General features: G+C 28.0%; 1 protein-coding gene across 1 annotated transcript in view; it reads left to right on the top strand.

Annotated features, from left to right (window-relative positions):
* LOC126839950 (uncharacterized) overlaps positions 1–19,648 on the top strand; it is a 71,590-nt gene extending 51,942 nt beyond the window's left edge. Inside the window, exon 2 of the mRNA XM_050575421.1 lies at positions 19,356–19,648. Within this exon, the coding sequence (XP_050431378.1) occupies positions 19,356–19,487 (132 nt within the window). The 3' untranslated portion in view covers positions 19,488–19,648. The remainder of the gene's footprint in view (positions 1–19,355) is intronic.
* Positions 19,649–21,790: the final 2,142 nt, after the last annotated feature.

Raw genomic sequence — 21,790 nt, forward strand, 5'->3', positions numbered from 1 at the left:
AAAATCATTTAGTTAAGCCAACTAGAAATTAATCGTGTTTCTATTTAAATTATACTTTATATATGCACCAGCTAATAATTTATTCTGCGCAGGAGGGTGGTATACAAATAAATAGTAAAGATATATCATATTATTGTTTTATGGTGAATACAGATGATTCATTAAATATAGAACACTTCTTTTTTCGATATTAACTATAATTTTTAAATTTTTTTCAACATTTATAATTACTTAATTCGGATATTTATGTCAAAAAAATATTTAAATAAATATAATATATATTATTTATCAAATGTTATTCCAATTATATTCAAACTATATAGGAACTAGGTCATTTCAGTATGACGACAACGGCAATGTTATTTGGAAAACAACAGCAGTTTATCTAAAAAACACCTAAGGCTTTTAAAACATTTCGTTAGCAGTAAACAATTTTGGTTATCGTAGCATGAAAATATTGTCCATTATTTCAAATATTCCTGAATTATTTCGGACACATTGAATCGAAATGTTAGGGATTAAGTTACCCTCTGAAAAATACAAAATTGGCCCCACTCTAACTATGGTTAATATAACGGCACAATACATTTTAGTTGGACTGAGTTATTAAAAGTTTAGTTTAAATTAAAATACGCTTATTATAGGGGCTCAATATATTTCTAGTTAAAAAAACTAAGTACAATCGGTTTTACAAATCATTTAGTGAAGCCAACTAGAAATTAATCGTGTTTCTACATTAAATAAATTTTAGATTTGCACTAGCAAATAATTCATTTTGCGTAGGAGGGTGGTATACAATTAAATAGTAAAGATATATCAAATATATGTTTTATGGTGAATACCGATGATTCATTAAATATAGAACACAATTTTTTTCTGTATTAATTCTAATTTTTATATTGCCTTTTTTTAACATTTACAATTACTAAATTTGGATATTTATGTTAAAAAATTTTCAAATCAACATAATATACATTATTTAACAAATGTTATCTATACTATATGGAGACCGAGCTAATAAATATGAAGACAATGGCAACGATATTTGGAAAACAACAGCAGTTTATCAAAAAAACACCAAAGGCTGATAAAACATTTCGTTAGCAGTAAACATTTTGGATATCGTAGCATGAAAATATTGTCCAATATTTCAAATATTCCTGATATATTTCAACAAAATGAATCGAAATGTGAAATTTATTATTTAACTTAAATTAATTAAGGGGATTAATTTACCCTCTGAAAAATATAATGTTGGTCAAATTAAAACTATGGTTAATATAACGGCACAACACATTTCTAGTTGGGCTGAGTTATTAAAAATTTGATCTAAATTAAAAAACGCTAATTATAGGGGCTCAATATATTTCTAGTTAAAAAAAACTAAGTAAAAAGTGGTTCTAACAAATCATTTAGTTAAGGCATTTAGAAATAAATCGTGTCTCTACATTAAATATATTTAAGATTTGCACCAGCTATTATTTTTTTTTTGTGTAGGAGCGTGGTATACAATTAAATAGTAAAGCTGTATGAAATATATGTTTTATGCTGAATACCGATGATTCTTTAAATATAGAACACTATTTTTTTCTATTTTAATTCTAATTTTTATATTGCCTTTTTTTTTAACATTTACAATTACTTAATTCGGATATTTATGTCAAATAAATATAATATACATTATTTAACAAATATTATTTAAACTATATGGAAACTGTGCTATTAACGTTTGACGCAAATGGCAATGTTATTTGGAAAAAACAGCAGTTTATCTAAAAACACCCAAGGCTGATTAAATATTTCGTTAGCTGTAAACAACTTTGGTTATCTTTGCAAATAATATTGTCCAATATTTCAAATATTCCTAATATTTTTCTAACACAATAAGGCAAAAAGTTAAATATATTATTTAACCTTTAAACTATGGTGATTAAAGTACCCTTTGAAAAATTCCAAGTAGGTCCAAATAAAACTTTGGTTAATATAACGGTACAATAATTTCTAGTTGGACTACATTATTGAAAATTTGGTCTAAATTTAAATACGCTTATTATAGAGTTTCAATATATTTCTAGTTCAAAAAACTAAGTACAATTGGTTCGAACAAATCATTTACTTAAGCCAACTAGAAATTAATCGTGTTTCTACTTTAAATATATTTTAGGTTTGCACCAGCTAATAATTTATTCTGCGTAGGAAGTTGGTATACAAACAAATAGTAAAGATATGTCAAATGAATGTTTTAAAGTGAATACAGATGATTCATTAAATATAGAACACTTTTTTTTCAAAATTAACTATAATTTTTAAATTTTTTTCAACATTTATAATTAATTAATTCGGATATTTATGTCAAAAAAATATTTAAATAAATATAATATATATTATTTATCAAATGTTATTCCAATTATATTCAAACTATATAGGAACTAGGTTATTTCAGTATGACGACAACAGGAATGTTATTTGGAAAACAACAGCAGTTTATCTAAAAAACACCTAAGGCTTTTAAAACATTTCGTTAGCAGTAAACAACTTTGGTTATCGTTGCATAAAAATATTGTACAATATTTCAAATATTCCTGATATTTTTCTAATATAATAACGCAAAAAGTTAACTGAATTATTTAACCTATAAACTAAGGTAATTAAATTACCCTCTAACAAATTCAAAGTTGGTCCAAATAAAACTTTGGGTAATATAACGGCACAATACATTTTAGTTGGACTGAGTGTTTAAAAGTTTGGTCTAAATTAAAATACGCTTATTATAGAGGCTCAATATATTTTTAGTTAAAAGTTAAATAAAAGTGGTTCTAACAAATCGTTTTGTTAAGCCAACTAGAAATTAATCGTGTTTCTACATTAACTATATTTTATATTTGCACCAGCTAACTTATATTTGCAACTTTTATAATTGCTAAATTTGAATATTTATGTCAAAAAAAATTTCAAATAAATATAATATACATTATTTAACAAATATTATTTAAACTCTATGGAAACCGAGTTATTAAAGTATGACGCAAATAGCGATGTTTTTTGGAAAACAACAGCAGTGTATCTGAAAAACACCCAAAGCTGATTAAACAATTCGTTAGCTGTAAACAACTTTGGTTATCGTTGCATAAAAATATTGTCCAATATTTCAAATATTCCTGATATTTTTCTAACACAATAAGGCAAAAAGTTAATTGTATTGTTTAACATATAAACTAAGGTAATTAAATTACCCTCTGACAAATTCAAAGTTGGTCCAAATAAAACTTTGGGTAACATAACGGCACAATACATTTTAGTTGGTCTGAGTGTTTAAAAATTTGGTCTTAATTAAAATACGCTTATTATAGGGGCTCAATATATTTCTAGTTCAAAAAACTAAATACAATTGGTTCTAACTAATCATTTAGTTAAGCCAACTAGAAATTAATCGTGTTTCTACTTTAAATATATTTTAGATTTAAACCAGCTAATAATTTATTCTGCGTAAGAGGTTGGTATACAAACAAATTGTAAAGATACGTCAAATGTATGTTTTATGGTGAACACAGATGATTCATAAAATATAGGACCCATTTTTTCAATAATAAATCTGATTTTTAATTTTTCTTTTTTTTAAGCATTTTCAATTACTAAATTTGGATAATAGTGTGTTAAAAGAACATTCAAATAAATAAAATATACATTTTTTAACAAATGTTATTCAGACTATATGGAAACCGAGTTATTAAAGTATGACGACAACGGCAATGTTATTTGGAAAACAACAGCAATCTCTATAAAAAAAACACCTAAGGCTGATAAAACAATTCGTAAGCAAAAAACAATTTTGGTTATCGTAGTATGAAAATATTGTCCATTATTTCAAATATTCCTGATTTATTTCGAACACAATGACTCGAAATGTTAGGGATTAAGTTACCCTCTGAAAAATACAAAATTGATCCCACTCTAACTATGGTTAATATAACGGCAAAATACATATCTAGTTGGACTGAGTTTTTAGAAGTTTGGCTAAATTAAAATACGCTTATTATAGTTGCCTAATAAATTTCTAGTTCCAAAAACTAAAAAAAAAAAATTGTTTCTACAAAACACTTAGTTAGGTCAAAATAAATGAATCATGTCACTACATTATATATATTTTAGGTTGCACCAGCTATTTTGTTTTTCTGCGTAGGAGGGTAGTACACAAATAAATAGTAAAAATCTTTGAAATATTAGTTTTATAGTGAAAATGGATGACTCATTAAATATAGGACATAAAATAATTGTAATTTTTAGTTTTTCTTTTTTGAAACATTTATAATTACTAAATTTGGATATTAACGTGTTAAAAAAATATTCAATATATTATAATATACATTATTTAATAAAAGTTATTCAAACTATATAGAAACTAGGTCATAAAAGTATGAAGTATAAAAGTATGCAATGGCAATGTTATTTGGAAAACAACAGCAGTTTATGTAAAAAACACCTAAGCCTAATAAAACATTGCGTTAGCCGTAAACTAATTTGGTTCTCGTTGCATGAAAATATTGTCTATTATTATTTATTTCATATATTCCTGATATATTTCGAACACAATGAATCAAAATGTTAAATATATTATTTAATTTGAAAATTAGGGGATTAAGTTACCCTCTGAAAAATATAATGTTGGTCAAATTCTTCTTCTCGTGTCCAGTTAAAATTGCCAATAATCACAGTTAGTTATAAAATAGGTAACATATATATAAATCAATAAACAAATAAGTAAATAAATAATAAATAATATTAATGGTCGGTAACTTTGTCAAATCTTATATTGCAGCCAATGTGTAGCTATGTCTATGGCATTCTTGTTTACTTGTACTAAGTCGTCCTTGTTACACTGTGTTGGATTCATGGTACACATGAGTAAGTGTTCATCTGTTTGTCGTTCGCCGCATTCACACTTGTCGTCTTCCTTGTTATTAAGACTCCACTTCACCATGTTTGATCTTGTTCTTGCGACTCCAGTTCTCAATCTATTGATGGTTTTCCATAGGTTCCACTGTAGGTCTGTACCAGGTGGTAGTTGCTGGTTAGGTTGGATGGGGTCATCTAATTCCGCTTCAGCTCTCCATCTTAGTAGTCTAGTCTGGTCTGGGGGGTCTTTGAGTTCAATTGACGAATTAATAAAGCTTTGTCGGGATTTAAGTCTTGTTCTTATAGCTTCATACTTAAACGTGGGGTGTCTATCATCTTCTAGCTGTTTTGCTCTTTCTATATCCGTAGTTACACTCCTTCTAATTCTAGGTGGGGCGATTCCTGGCAGACAATATATTTTGTTTATCGGTGTTGGTCGGAGGCACCCCGTTATAGCTCGGCAGGTATCATTTAGTGCAACGTCCCGTTGTTCTCATTGTGTGTGGTCGTGCTCCCCATTGAGTACCCGACAGTTTTTTCAGTAAGTTGTTTCTGGTCTGTATTTTCATTTTCGTTTTAATACAATGTTCCTTAAACGTTAGTGTCCTGTCTAATGTTACTCCAAGATAGACTGGGTAGTCAGTATAGGGTAGTGTATCGCCGAGCCATTTTATGTCTATTCGTTTCTTAGCATCTCTGTTTCTTAAATGGAAACAGCATACTTGTGTCTTATTTGGATTTGGTTTTAGCTGGTTATTAGTGTAATACACGTTCATGGATTCTAGGGTTCTCGTTAATTTATCTTGCACTTTTTCAAATAATATATCCTGGGCTGTAATTGCCAAATCATCCGCATATAGGAAGTGTCTTGTGTCTTCGGGTATAGGTTGGTCATTGGTATGTAGATTAAATAATGTCGGAGCCAGAACACTACCCTGTGGTAGGCCATTTCTTTGTTTCCTCCACCTACTCCATTTATTGTTCAGTGTCACCGTAAAACGACGATTGTGTAGAAGAGACGCGACTATTTGGACCAAATCCCAATCCTTTGTGTGATAATATATTTTTTGTAGTAGAACATTATGATTGACCGTGTCATATGCTGCCGTAAGGTCAACAAAAACAGCACCAGTAATTTTTAGCTTCGTGGCAAAGCGAGAAGGTATTGGTTTTACTCTGATGTGTGTTTTTTTTTTCGCTGTATACACTATAACTTTTTTAATACTAGACCAATTCCTTCCAGACCAAAAGTTAGAACTTTTAATGGCTATAATTTCGAGAAAAAGAGTCGGATCGAGTTGAAATGTATAAAAAATAATTATTTGGTATGCCCGCACACGTCAGTTGTGTCAAACTTAAATTATACCCATTTCCCACCCCCCTAGGGGGGGTACAATTTATTTTGTTTTTCCGGGTTTTTAGCGGTAATTTTAAAACATTTGGGTTGAAAATTTTCCAGTAGTTGGAACTCATATGTACCCTTAACATATTAAACGGGAAAAAAATTCGGCACCACAGTTTTTTTTTAATTGCCGGGAAACTGTTTTCGCAGATTTCGTATATTTTAACAAAAACACCTAAAATCTTTAAAAAAAAATTGATCAACTCATTATAACAATTTTATTTATATCTATGCAGAATGATACTATTAGGTTTTGTGCTCAAGTACCACTTTTGACTTAAAGTTTACACAAATTTATTTATTTTTTTTTTTTTTTACTAAAAACCCGGTGTACCAGATGTGAGAAACGAACAGACACTAAAAACTACAAGTTGGTAACGTCTATCCGTGTTAGATTAGGTTAGGGCCCAATGATCGGTATCATAATATTGTGTTTATTACATGATATCACAGGCGACCAAATCGTGTAACTGATTGTAGTAGACACTCGATTTATTGGGAAAAAAACCTATCCGTGTACTTATTAAGACACCTTATGATTCTGATACGACAAAACCACTGTCGTTATCTCGTTATTTTATAGACTGCGTTATATAACCTTACCGAAGGTCAACTATGAGTATATAAGGTCCAACTACCTGCAAATTATGAAGAGGACTGTTGTTTTTTGGATTCAGATTAAGTGTTGGTTTTTATGCAGTATACCGCCTCAAAATGTATTTTTTATTACACAATTTTTTTAAAGGAAAACTTATGTATTGCATATTGTTATACTGTTATTCATTTAAAGAGATTAACGCTTGATTGTTTAAATTGTCTAATATTAGATAATCTGCTTCGTGCTAATTTTAATTTTTTAGTTTATCAACTTGTAGCTCTAATTTTGTATAAAATATTTCATTATTTTATTACTATGTACAGATTAAGATAAATTTTAACAATAATTAAGTCATAAATGAAAATACTGCTCCTATGATATTATTAAAAAAACACAATTTTTAAAAACTCCATAAAAAGTTATTGTTAAATAACAGGCAACAGCCGACCGCTAGTGGCTATACACGTTACCTAATAACTAATATTTGTAGGTAAAATTAATTGATTTCTCCATCACAGTACCAGTATACGATTTATTTTAATTTAAATGTAAGAAAATCGATTTTTCTTTAGAAAATAACAAGAAATTAATATACAGGATGAGGCAGTAAAACGGCGATTTTCTAATGTATTTAAATGGTAAAACCCGTTTCACTATCCCACCCTTTACATTTTAAGGATCTAAGAAAAGGTTTTTTTAATTGCATTTTTTTTGTACATTGTCAATCTAGTAAAATAGAAGTATAATATAGCTTTGAAATAATATAATCTGTGAAGTATAAATAGTTTGTGTGAGATTGCTTTAATGGAAGTATATAATACATAAATATTAATTTTATTGAGAATAAGCGATTATAATTTAAACTATGGAGTACAAATGATTGAAACATGAATCGTCGACCATTCCAACAAAATATAACAAGACATTGTGTATGTGTTATTTGGTCCACTAAGTTTTTGCAAAAAAAAAAAAACCAGTACAGTGGGGTCGGTGCATAGTGGGGACGGAGCATAGTTGGTTCGGGGCATATTGGAGACGGGGAGGTCACAGGTTTACAGGAATTTTTAAATCTGAAAGTGATAAAATCACTTTCGAGTAAACGCTTCGATGCAAATCGGTAGTTAGTATTTTCAAGCCAGTACAGTCTAAACCAAGCACAGTATAAACCAGCAAAGTTAGAAAGTTTTAAATGAAGGTTCTGTATTCACAAATGAGCATCAAAGCGTTTATTTGAAAGCGATTTTATTCAATTTTGTCACTTTTATTTATAATAATTCTTGTAGACCTGTGACCTCTCCGTTTCCTCATTGCTATGATTACATTATGCCTATACTCTTCTGTACTAGTCATCTCGGATAAAACTATATTCACCATATAATATGTGCTATACAAAATTTTACGCACAAAATAATATTATATATAAATCATCTATACTAATTGTAATATTACAAAAATCTCAACATAATCTCTACAAAGTGTATACATGTTAAGCCTATAATTTTCGATAGTAATATAATATTGATATTGTCTACAAAAAGTTTAGTCATGTTTGTCTTGTAAAACTATTGTGGTTTATCGTAACATACAAGTTGACACCATATTTTACACTAGTCTACGTGTGTAAAGGTGTTTTTAAATATGTATATTATACCAAAGTATTATTATGTACTTAAGTGTCAAGAACAAATAAAGAAACAAAAAAACACGGTACCGCCTAGACTACCTACAAAAACTATGCATGTGAGCACCAAGAAATAATATGTTTTAAAATTGTATTACAATTGACCTAATTTTAAAGGAATAACATATCGTGATATCGTGTGGGCTTTTTTTCATCTGTATACACTATAACTTAAAAACTCGTACGGTTTTTTTTTTGTTTTTTCAAATTTCGTCTGTAAAGAAGTAAACTTTTTCAACTTTTACCTCCCCAAAGTACCAACTAGATAAAATTTGTGATTTATAGAGCTGCTATTCGAAGGAATTGGTCCAGTATTAAAAAAGTTACAGTGTATACAGATAAAAAAAAAGCACACATCAGAGTAAAACCAATACCTTCTCGCTTTGCATCGAAGCTAAAACATTTTTCTGGATTTTTGTGTAAAAGACATCAAAAGTGGTCAAATTGTATGTTTTTGGGGTCGGTGATTACGAATTTAATATCAGTTCTCAATTTTAATCATCCGGAAAAAAAAATTCAATTTAATAAGTATCATTCCTAATAGTATCATTCCGCATAGATATATATAAAATTGTTTTAATGATTTGATCAATTTTTTTTAAAGATTTTAGGTATTTTTGTTAAAATATACGAAATCTGCGAAAACACAGTTTCCCGGCAATTAAAAAAAAAACTGTAGTGCCGAATGTTTTTCCCGTTTAATATGTTATGGGTACATATGAGTTCCAACTACTAGCAAATTTTCAACCCAAATGTTTTAAAATTACTGCTAAAAACCCCGAAAAACCAAAAAACTTGTACCCTCCGTAGGGGGGTGGGAAATGGGTATAGTTTAAGTTTGACACAACTGACGTGTGCGGACATACCAAATAATTATTTCTTATACATTTCAACTCGATCCGACTCTTTCTCGAAATTATAGCCATTAGAAGTTCTAACTTAAAAACTCGTACGGTTTTTTTTTGTTTTTTTCAACGTCTGTGAAGAATTAAATTTTTTCAACTTTTACCCCCCCCCTCCCCCAAAGTACAAACTAGACAAAATATGTGATTTATAGAGTTGCTTTTCGAAGGAATTGGTCAAGTATTAAAAAAGTTACAGTGTATACAACGAAAAAAAAAGCCCACATCAGAGTAAAACCAATACCTTCTCGCTTTGCATCGAAGCTAAAATAATTTAAATAAATATAATATATATTATTTATCAACTGTTATTCAAATTATATGAAAACCGAGCTATTAAAGTATGACGACAACGGCAATGTTATTTGGAAAACAACAGCAGTTTATCTAAAAAACACATAAGGCTAATAAAACATTTCGTTAGTAGTAAACAAGTTTGGTTATTGTAGCATGAAAATATTGTCCATTATTTCAAATATTCCTGATTTACTTCGAACACAATGAATCGAAATGTTAAATATATTATTGAACTTAAATATAATAGGGATTAAGTTACCCACTGAAAAATACAAAATTGGTACATGTGGTTCTAACAAATCATTTAGTTATGCCAACTAGAAATTAATAGTGTCTCTACATTAAATATATTTTAGATTTGCACCAGCTATTAAATTATTTTGCATAAGAGGGTGGTATGCAAATAAATAGTAAAGATATATCATATTATTGTTTTATGGTGAGTACAGATGTATCATTAAATATAGGACACTATTTTTTCTACAATTATTCTAATTTTTAGTTTTTATTTTTTCAAAATTTACATTTGCTAAATTTGGATATTTATGTCAAAAAAAAATTTGAATAAATATAATGTACATTATTCAACAAATATTATTCAAACTATATGGAAACCGAGTTATTAAAGTGAGACGCAAATGGCAATTTTATTTGAAAAACAACAGCAGTTCATCTAAAAAAACACCCATGGCTGATAAAACATTTCGTTAGCAGTAAACAATTTTGGTTATTGTTGCATAAAACTATTGTCCAATATTTTTTTAATATTCCTGATATATTTCGAATGCAATGAATTGAAATGTTAAATATATTATTTAACCTTTAAACTATGGTGATTAAATTACCCTCTGAAAAATGCAAAGTTTGTTCAACTCTAATGAAGGTTAATATAACGGCGCAATATATTTCTAGTTGGACTGAGTTATTAAAAATTTGATCCAAATTAAAATACGCTTATTATGGGGGCTCAATATATTTCTAGTTCAAAAAACTGAATACAATCGGTTCTACAAATCATTTAGTTAAGCCAACTAGAAATAAATCGTGTTTCTACATAAACTATATTTTATATTTGCACCAGCTAATAATTTATTTTGCGTAGAAGGGTGGTATACAGATAAATAGTAAAGATATATCCAATATATGTTTTATGGTGAATACAAATGATTCATTAAATATAGGACCAATTTTTTTTTTTTAATAAAAACAATCTAATTTTCAGTTTTTCTTTCTAAAACATTTACAATTACTAAATTTGGATATTTGTGTCAAACAAACATTTAAATAAATATAATATACATTATTTAATAAATGCTATTCAAACTTTATGGAAACTGAGTATTTAAAGTGGGATGCAAATGTTAATGTTATTTGAAAAACAACAGCAGTTCATCTAAAAAAACACCCATGGCTGATGAACTAAATACAATTGGTTCTAACAAATCATTTAGTTAAGCCAACTAGAAATTAATCGTGTTTCTTTTTTAAATATAATTTAGATTTGAACCAGCTAATAATTTATTCTGCGTAAGAGGTTGGTATACAAACAAATTGTAAAGATACGTCAAATGTATGTTTTATGGTGAACACAGATGATTCATAAAATATAGGACCCATTTTTTCTACTCGTAAAATAAATCTAATTTTTAGTTTTTATTTTTTTAAGTATTTTCAATTACTAAATTTGGATAATAGTGTGTTAAAAGAACATTCAAATAAATAAAATATACATTTTATAACAAATGTTATTCAAACTATTTGGAAACCGAGTTATCAAGGTGTGACGACAATGGCAATGTTATTTGGAAAACAACAGCAATCTATATAAAAAAACACCTAAGGCTGATAAAACAATTCGTTAGCAAAAAACAATTTTGGTTATCGTTGTATGAAATTATTGTCCAATATTTTTAATATTCTTGATTTTTTTCGAAGAAGATTAAACTGTTAAATATATTATTTATCCAATAAATTAAGGTGATTAGGTTACGCTCTAAAAGATACAAATTTAGTCTAACTTAAACTATGGTTTTTCTAAGGGCAAAATACATATCAAATTGGACTGAGTCTTTAGAAGTTTGTTCTAAATTAAAATACGCTTATTAAAGTTGCCTAATAAATTTCTAGTTTCAAAAACTAAAGAAAAAGTTGTTTCTACAAAACACTTAGTTAGGTCAAAATAAATTAATCATGTCACTACATTATATATATTTTAGGTTGCACCAGCTATTTTGTTTTTCTGCGTAGGAGGGTAGTACACAAATATATTGTAAAAATCTTTCAAATATTAGTTTTATAGTAAAAACTGATGACTCATTAAATATAGGACATAAAAATAATTGTAATTTTTAGTTTTTCGTTTTTGAAACATTTACAATTACTAAATTTGGATATAAACGTGTCAAAAAAATATCCAAATAAATATATTAACATTATTTAATAAATATTATTCAAACTATATGAAAACCGAGTTATTAAAATATGCCAAAAATACACTCAAGGGTGATTAAACGTTTCGTTAGAAGTAAACAATTTTGAATATCGTTGCATGAAAATATTATTTATTATATAATATAATATAATAATATATTCAATGTAATATAATATACATTATTAAACAAATGTAATTCAAACTATATAGAAACTAGGTCATAAAAGTATGAAGCCAATGGCAATGTTATTTGGAAAAAACAACAGTTTATCTAAAAACACCCAAGGCTGATTAAACATTTTGTTAGCCGTAAACTAATTTGGTTCTCGTTGCATAAAAATATTGTCTATTATTTCATATATTCCTGATATATTTCGAACACAATGAATCAAAATGTTAAATATATTATTTAATTTGAATAACAAGGGGATTAAGTTACTCTCTGAAAAATACAAAGTTGGACTAATTAAAACTATGGTTAATATAACGGCACAATACATTTCTAGTTGGAATGAGTTATTTAAAATTTGGTCTAAATTAAAATACGCTTATTATAGGGGCTCAATATATTTCTAGTTAAAAAAACTAAGTACAATTGGTTCTAAAATCATTTAGTTAAGTCAACTAGAAATTAATCGTGTTTCTACATTAAATAAATTTTAGATTTGCACTAGCTAATAATTCATTTTGCGTAGGAGTGTGGTATACAATTAAATAGTAAAGATATATCAAATATATGTTTTATGGTGAATACAGATGATTCATTAAATATAGAACACAATTTTTTTCTATATTTACTCTAATTTATAGATTGCATTTCCAACTTGTCAATTGCTAAATTTGGATATTAAAATCAAAAAAAATTTCAAATAAATATAATGTATATTATTTAACAAATATTATTCAAACTATATGGATTTCGAGTTTTTAAAGTATGACGCAAATGGCAATGTTATTCGGAAAACCACAGCAGTGTATCTCAAAAACACCGAAGGCTAATAAAACATTTCGTTAGCAGTAAACAATTTTGGTTCTTGTTGCAGAAAATTATTGTCCAATATTTTTAATATTCTTGATATAGTTCGAACACAATAAGTCAAAATGTTGAACATATTATTTAGCTCATAAATTAATTAGATTAAGTTACGCTCTGAAAAATACAAAGCTGTTCCAACTAAACAATGGTTATTCGAAGGTCACAAATCATTTAGTTAAGCCAACTAGAAATTAATCGTGTCTCTTCATTAAATATACTTTAGATAGCACTATCTATATATTTTACCTGCTTAGGATATAAAAAAAATTTATTTTTCAGTTTTTCTTTTTTTAATTTAAAAATTAGGGGATTAAGTTACCCTCTGAAAATTATAATGTTGGTCAAATTAATAATATGGCTAATTTAACGTTACAATACATTTTAGATGGACTGAGTTATTAAAAATCTGGTCTAAATTAAAATACGCTTATTATAGGGTTCAATATATTTTTAGTTAAAAAGTTAAGTACATGTGGTTCTAACAAACCATTTAGTTATGCCAACTAGAAATTAATAGTGTCTATACATTAAATATATTTTAGATTTGCACCAGCTATTAAATTATTTTGCATTGGAGGGTGGTAAACAAATAAATTGTAAAGATATATCATATTATTGTTTTATGGTGAATACAGATGATTCAATAAATATAGGACACTATTTTTTCTATAATTATTCTAATTTTTAGTTTTTATTTTTTTAGAATTTACAATTGCTAAATTTAAATATTTATGTCAATAAAACATTCAAAATAATGAAATATACATTATTTATCAAATGCTATTCAAACTATATGGGAACTAGGTTAAGTATGACGCAAACAGAAATTTTATTTGGAAAGCAACAGCAGTTTATCTAAAAAACACCTAAGCCTGATAAAACATTTCGTTAGCCGTAAACTAATTTGGTTCTCGTTGCATGAAAATATTGTCTATTATTTCATATATTCCTGATATATTTCGAACACAATAAATTAAAATGTTAAATATATTATTTAATTTGAATAACAAGGGGATTAAGTTACTCTCTGAAAATACAAAGTTGGACTAATTAAAACTATGGTTAATATAACGGCACAATACATTTCTAGTTGGAATGAGTTATTAAAAATTTGGTCTAAATTAAAATACGCTTATTATAGGGGCTCAATATATTTCTAGTTAAAAAACCTAAGTAAAAGTGGTTTTAACAAATCATTTAGTTAAGCCAACTAGAAATTAATCGTGTTTCTACATTAAATGTATTTTTCATTTGCACCAGCAAATAATTTATTCTGCACAGGAGGGTGGTATACAAATAAATAATAAAGATATATCATGTTATTGTTTTATGGTGAATACAGATGATTCATTAAATAAAGAACACTATTTTTTTCTATTTTAATTCTGATTTTTATATTGCCTTTTTTTAACATTTACAATTACTTAATTCGGATATTTATGTCAAATAAATATAACATACATTATTTAACATATATTATTCAAACTATATGGAAACTGAGCTGTTAACGTATGACGCAAATGGCAATGTTATTTGGAAAAAAACCACAGTTTATCTAAAAACACCCAAGGCTGATTAAACAATTCGTTAGCTGTAAACAACTTTGGTTATCGTTGCATAAAAATATTATCCAATATTTCAAATATTCCTGATATTTTTCAAACACAATGAAACGAAATGTTAGGGATTAAGTTACCCTCTGAAAAATACAAAATTGGTCCCACTCTAACTATGGTTAATATAACGGCACAATACATTTTAGTTGGACTAAGTGTTTAAAAATTTGGTTTAAATTAAAATACGCTTAATATATTATATATTATTTAACCTATAAACTAAGATAATTAAAATACCCTCTGAAAAAAGTTGGTCAAACTACAACTATGGTGACTAAAAGGGCACAATATATTTCTAGTTCAAAAAACTAAATACAATCGATTCTAAAAATCATTTAGTTAAGCCAACTAGAAATTAATCGTGTTTCTATTTAAATTATACTTTATATATGCACCAGCTAATAATTTATTCTGCGCAGGAGGGTGGTATACAAATAAATAGTAAAGATATATCATATTATTGTTTTATGGTGAATACAGATGATTCATTAATTATAGAACACTTTTTTTTCGATATTAACTATAATTTTTAAATTTTTTTCAACATTTATAATTACTTAATTCGGATATTTATGTCAAAAAAATATTTAAATAAATATAATATATATTATTTATCAAATGTTATTCCAATTATATTCAAACTATATAGGAACTAGGTTATTTCAGTATGACGACAACGGCAATGTTATTTGGAAAACAACAGCAGTTTATCTAAAAAACACCTAAGGCTTTTAAAACATTTCGTTAGCAGTAAACAATTTTGGTTATCGTAGCATGAAAATATTGTCCATTATTTCAAATATTCCTGAATTATTTCGGACACATTGAATCGAAATGTTAGGGATTAAGTTACCCTCTGAAAAATACAAAATTGGCCCCACTCTAACTATGGTTAATATAACGGCACAATACATTTTAGTTGGACTGAGTTATTCAAAGTTTGGTCTAAATTAAAATACGCTTATTATAGGGGCTCAATATATTTCTAGTTAAAAAGTTAAGTACATGTGGTTCTTACAAACCATTTAGTTATGCCTTCTAGAAATGCATCTCGTCCCTACATTAACCATAGTTTAAGTTGGACCAACTATATATTTTTTCTGTGTGGGTGGGTGTTATACAAAGAAATATTAAAGATATATCAAATAAATGTTTTATGGTGAATAGGTACAGATGATTCATTAAATATAGGACACTTTTTTTCTGTATTAATTCTAACTTTTAGTTTTCCTTTTTTTGAACATTTACAATTTCTAAATTAGGATAAATATGTGTTAAAAAAATATTCAATTATATATAATTAACATTATTTAAACTATATGGAAACCGTGTTATTAAAGTATAACGAAAATAGCAATTAATTTTTTTGTAATATGTTAAGTATGATAAGAAAACTTTTGTTTGGAACATCAAAGACTGTATTAATTGTTTTAACATCATTCTAATATGCATACAGATTACAGAGTCTTCAAAATGTAATAACTTTTCTCTTTTAATTACCTATTATGTATTATATGTAGGTGCTTGTGCGTTATTGCAACTATCGCATGTGCAAATTATAAATATAATTTCAAACAGCTATACGTAGAAATTGGATACAATTTAGCCAGAATTGGGTAACAAGCTTGTTCTGTTTGTCAGCGTTATTAAACAACAATTTATAAAATGTGTTATCTCTAATAAAACGGTAATCATTTTCAAAAATTTCTGTAAATATGTATATAATGAATAACATGTACTTTATAGAAAAATTATATTATAACCCATTTAATGTCTTATTATACCCGAATAATAACAAAAATATTATGTAAGTATAAATTAATAATTATACAATTATTGACATTATACAATATCTTTATCAATTTAGTATGTTTGTTTGATAATATTAAACCAAGTAGTGATAACTGATAAGTATAAAATGTCAACCGAAAAAACAAAGTACATTATTCCAGTATTATTAACGGCATATTATGCTTCCCGTGTAAATGATGACATTTTCTTCGTGTAAATCAATGTCCATTCTGATTTTATCTATTCTGTTGTATTATCTATGATCATTTTATTATGTGGAGCCTATGACCGTGAGAACCTGTGACCGAATTTTTTTTTTTAAATAGAGCGCTTATTAGTTAAATAAGTGACAAATTTTAAAAATCTATTTACAATTACTCACAAATTTATTATTTAGGGAGGCTGGGGAAAATTTTGAAAACGATGTAGAGGGGCGAAAAATAAGTTACAAATTTAAAAAACGTGGTTACAATCACTTTAAAATTACTTACAATTGTTTTGGATCTATTTTGATAATATAAGGGAGCTAACTTTACACACGTCACGGACACAGCAAAAAATGTATATGTTTTCAAAGTGTTGACGAATACGTTTTAGTTATGTCATTAAGACGTTTTGACGCCAAACTTTTGGATGTTTTTCTCAAATTTTAAAGGGGCGAGATGAAATTATTAAATATTTGTCTGTATAAATACAATCCGTGTATGATTTCTGATCTGCAAACATGATACATGAAGTAATTGGTTCAAAAATATTTCAAATAAAGCCCAGGTTTTATCTGTAGCTAAACTACGCCCTATATACCTAGTTGTTGGGTATAGCTATGGTATTTACTATAATTTTGAAATCAATATATTATTCGAATTTGACAAGAAACACGCCTGGTCTAAAAACGGCGTCAAGTGTAGACAATTTAGCTACATGAAAGAATAGCGTGCTTCGTTTGGGCATCTGCCCACATATTTCACTTTTTAATAAGTCATTAAATAGTTTTTTCGACTGAGTTTTTGACTATAAAAAATTTCAATTAATCAACTTAACTTAGTATTCAGGGGAATCGATAGTAAGACATTTTTTTTTGTTTGGTCGCATACCTAATCAATTTTTGTAGATGAAACACTATAATTATTATACAAACATAGCAGGATATTATTTTTATTATGTTTTCTTATTGTTTTCGGTTCGCGTCCACGTGAAATGTCTGAAAGGACTAGAACTGAGTACACGTGTACGATGATTTGAAAATGTGCTGTACTTAAACGAAATAAGCTTAAATTTTTTTTTATTGAATTCAAAATAATTTGGTATACTCATTAAAAATCAATAATACGTTAGATATAAAGATATTCGATAAATATGTAAATCTCCCAGAGATATAAAACGTTCAAATATTCATGTTCAATTGCATTGTTTTACTTTTAAATCACATTAAAAAAAAGAATTGTCAATAATGGCTTTTTCAGGTATAACTCTTATTGCTGTGTAGGCAATTTCAACTATTAAAGTAGAGCCAATTTTGCAAACTACATCAGTTTAAACTTTGGAATTGGGCTTCAGACAGGCGTTAAGTTTCACCTAATAATATTCAAAAGTCAAATTTAAAAAAAACCAAAGGCGGCTAGAAAATCAAGGGTTCCAAACTTTTTAAACATCCATATATATATATATATATATATAGATATAAATCATTTCTTAAAAAACTTTTGACGTCTCCGAACACCTGCTCTACGTTCCGTCCCCACTATGCCCCGATCGCACTGTGCTGTTTTTTTTTTCTAATTATATCTAGTGTGTACAAATTAAACAGCAACTGTGCACATTTCAAAGAGCTAGTATATCAAACGTAAGGCAAACAAAAAATTTGACGTATCAATTAAAGTTTTAGTAATTACAATTGTCCCGAGCAAACAATTAGTACGTGTCTTTTGCCTTTGCTCGGAGGACTGTCGTGGCAGACTGACGTGGCAGAAATCGAGTTAATCCAGACAGTTTGATTTTTGTAGACCATGTAGGTAATATTTGTTTTGTAAATAAAAAAAAGAAGTCGGCGCTAAAACGGTTTTACCATGGAAAAAAATGTTATTGTTAAGTTTTTAATCGCGTTAGCCGTTTTAAAGGACGTGACTCGGTGTAACGGTAGACTGTCTGCGGCCGAAGTAAATCATGTCAACTACATGAGTAGACTAGAACATTGGCAAGACATGTGGTTTCATAAGGTCAAAACTTTCGGTCCTTACTGGACATGGAAACGCAGATTGTCTACATCCAACGTCCAATTCGGGCCAATAGACAAGTTGAAAACCATACCCTTCATGATGGGATGCGGTTACGGACAGAAATTAAACGATTTCCTCAGATTAATGGCCCACACGATCGACGAGTGTAACAGCATTTCACCGAAGTTTGTCGCCGACGATTGTTGGAGTAAGCTGAGAAGAAGTGTTGCAACAGGTGCGTCCGTCATGTCACTCTTGGTAAGCGTGTTCAGGCTACTCCATGCTTTTGACAAAAAGGTCGTTGCTAGTCCGTTTTTCGAGCCTATGGAGAGGATTCGACTATTTCTCAAAATAGACGGGCATAACTGGCCAATCATGTTCTATGCGCATTCCTTGGAGATCATTTTGATCACTGACTGTAAACCTGAACACAGCGTGGTCAATACAGAGAAATTAGCGGCTGAATATAGAAATTTAAATACCATGATTAACCTTTACGATTATTATGTAAGTACACTGGATTCTTACACCGGATATATAAGCGAGCACTTGCGCCGCCTTGGTTTTCAATACGACGAGGACACAGAAGAAACTTTTTATACAACTCCTGTTCTAAATGAATAATACTACCAAAATTCAGTAATAAGAAAACGCAGACTAGATAACGTTTTACATGTGTTTTTCATACAAAAATGGTAAACTCGTTATAAAAATACATAAAATATGCCACGTTTGTTATACCTCATTAGTATAACTCGCGTTACATTACATTTTTTTTTTCAATAATAAAAAATCAATTGTAAGAATTATTTTTAGATTTATTAATTTAAGTGTTTTTAATAAATGTAATAAATATAAAAAATGTGTATAGTATGTATTTTCATTGACTTTGTAATTTCTTCATTAAAACTTCATTCACTAAAATCCTTCAAGACATCCGTAAGATCTTGAACACCATCCATGTACATGATAAAATCATTCAAAGGAATTTCCGTAGATTCTTTTTGAAATGGCGACATTTGGACATATACTAAGCAATCCTTGAACGTATTTTCTACAGCCTGACATTTATTAACAGTTGGAATTATTGATTTCCACATAGCTTACCTACAATGTCTGAATTTTCCAAAGTTAAAATATTAAAACAACAAATTAAGTCAAAAAATAATTTTAAAAACCCCAAACAGATGGGTACTCGATAGTGATCATATATATTTATATTGGTAAATCATCCTACTAAATGAAATTATTAAAGTATTCAAATAATGCCAATTCCAAAAAAACTCAGATTATAATGTTTAAATACATATGTGTAACAGTGGCAACACTGTTGAGTGGTCTTCTAGTATCAGACTACATTATAATATACTGTCACTTAATGTGTACTATGATAAAATATTTTCCTCATAATCCTTTGTTTATTATTATTATTATGGGGTATTTGTTATTTGTTATTAAAAATTGTGTATTGTTATTAATAAAGAATTCGTTTAGTGTATAGTGAAAATCGGTTGTCTTATTAATTACATTGAAGAAACAGAATTACATGTTATATACCTAAACAAACGTATAACATTAACTTACGTGCAATAAAACAAAATATATCATTTTGTTAATTTATTATAAATAAAAGTATAAACTGTATTTATGTGTTATTATTATTTTTTTTTAATGGGAAAATTTAATTTTTGTATTTTTTTACTAAAAATAAAATATTTATTACACGAAACATACAAAATGGTAGTAATTTATTATTTTAAGCCATTTTTTCTCGTGGAAAGAGTAAAGTACAAATGTTCAAAATGGTCATACAAATTGAGTACTAATTTTTGGCATAAAAAAAATGTTAATTATCTCGTTATTTGTACTGGGGGGCGGGAGGGCTGGAGAAACGTTTCTACAGCCCCCTCCCCCTACAGTTTTTTCGTTTTTCCTTTATAACGGCAATCTACTTAAAGCTACACCGTAAGACCGCTTAAACTTCTCATTAAGGGGATTGAAAGCGATCGGGTTTTTTGGACGTTTTAGATCTAAGGACTAAATCTTGACAAAATTAGCCAATTACTTAGTCCTTTTTCAGTTCTTTATAAATATTAGAGTTTATCGGCCACTTGTCTAGGTGACGGTGGGTATTGATTTTTGACATTTCAATTGAAATTGTGTTAAAATCCTATTTGAATCTCTCAAGTTTTTAGTATTCCTATTGTTTTTTTTTTTTCAACAAAAGTTACTTAAAAATTGACTACCACAATAATCTGGGAAAATGATCGACGAGCTTAAGTATTTTTACAGAACTAATTAAGTAGTTGTAATTTTGTTAGGCTTTAGGTCTATATCGGTTTCTCGTATGAACAAAATGGCTTTAATAACCTACCCGTTTTTACAAAATCTTAATTTAAATGTTCAACTGTGATGTGTAATTATTAGTTCAATAACTAGGACTCTATTTAGTTAGGTAGTTAATTTATTTTTTGAACTATCACAGCATCCTTGAAAGCGATTTTAAAATGTTTTTTCATCTCTACAAGTTTAAGCAGACTGAAAATAACTTGCTTAATTTTGGTTTTAGAAAAAAAGCACCCATTATAAAATTAAAAGAAAACAATATTCTCGAGGGCAAAACGGTGCGTTTTTTTTTTCATTATTCCAAGTATAACGCTCAATACATAGTTTAGAAATAACGACTATTTTAACATTTTTAAATGACTGTAACTTTTCAAAATATGATTTTTTTTTTAAAAAAACACCGTCTTGCCCTTCGGAATATTGTTTTCTTTTAATTTTATAATGAGTGCTTTAACTCTAAAACCAAAATTAAGCGAGTTATTTTCAGTTTGCGTAAACATGTTTTTACCACTGAAAATCGCCGGTGCGACGCCCTCTTCATTATTATTTTTAATCGCACCAAGTTCTAATAAAATTATAAA

This window comes from Adelges cooleyi, unplaced genomic scaffold (genome assembly GCF_023614345.1).
Source record: "Adelges cooleyi isolate 19-005CV unplaced genomic scaffold, UGA_ACOO_1.1 ACOO_flye_CR_arks_rails_tigmint_CR_PRNA_31, whole genome shotgun sequence".
Lineage (NCBI taxonomy): Eukaryota > Metazoa > Arthropoda > Insecta > Hemiptera > Adelgidae > Adelges > Adelges cooleyi.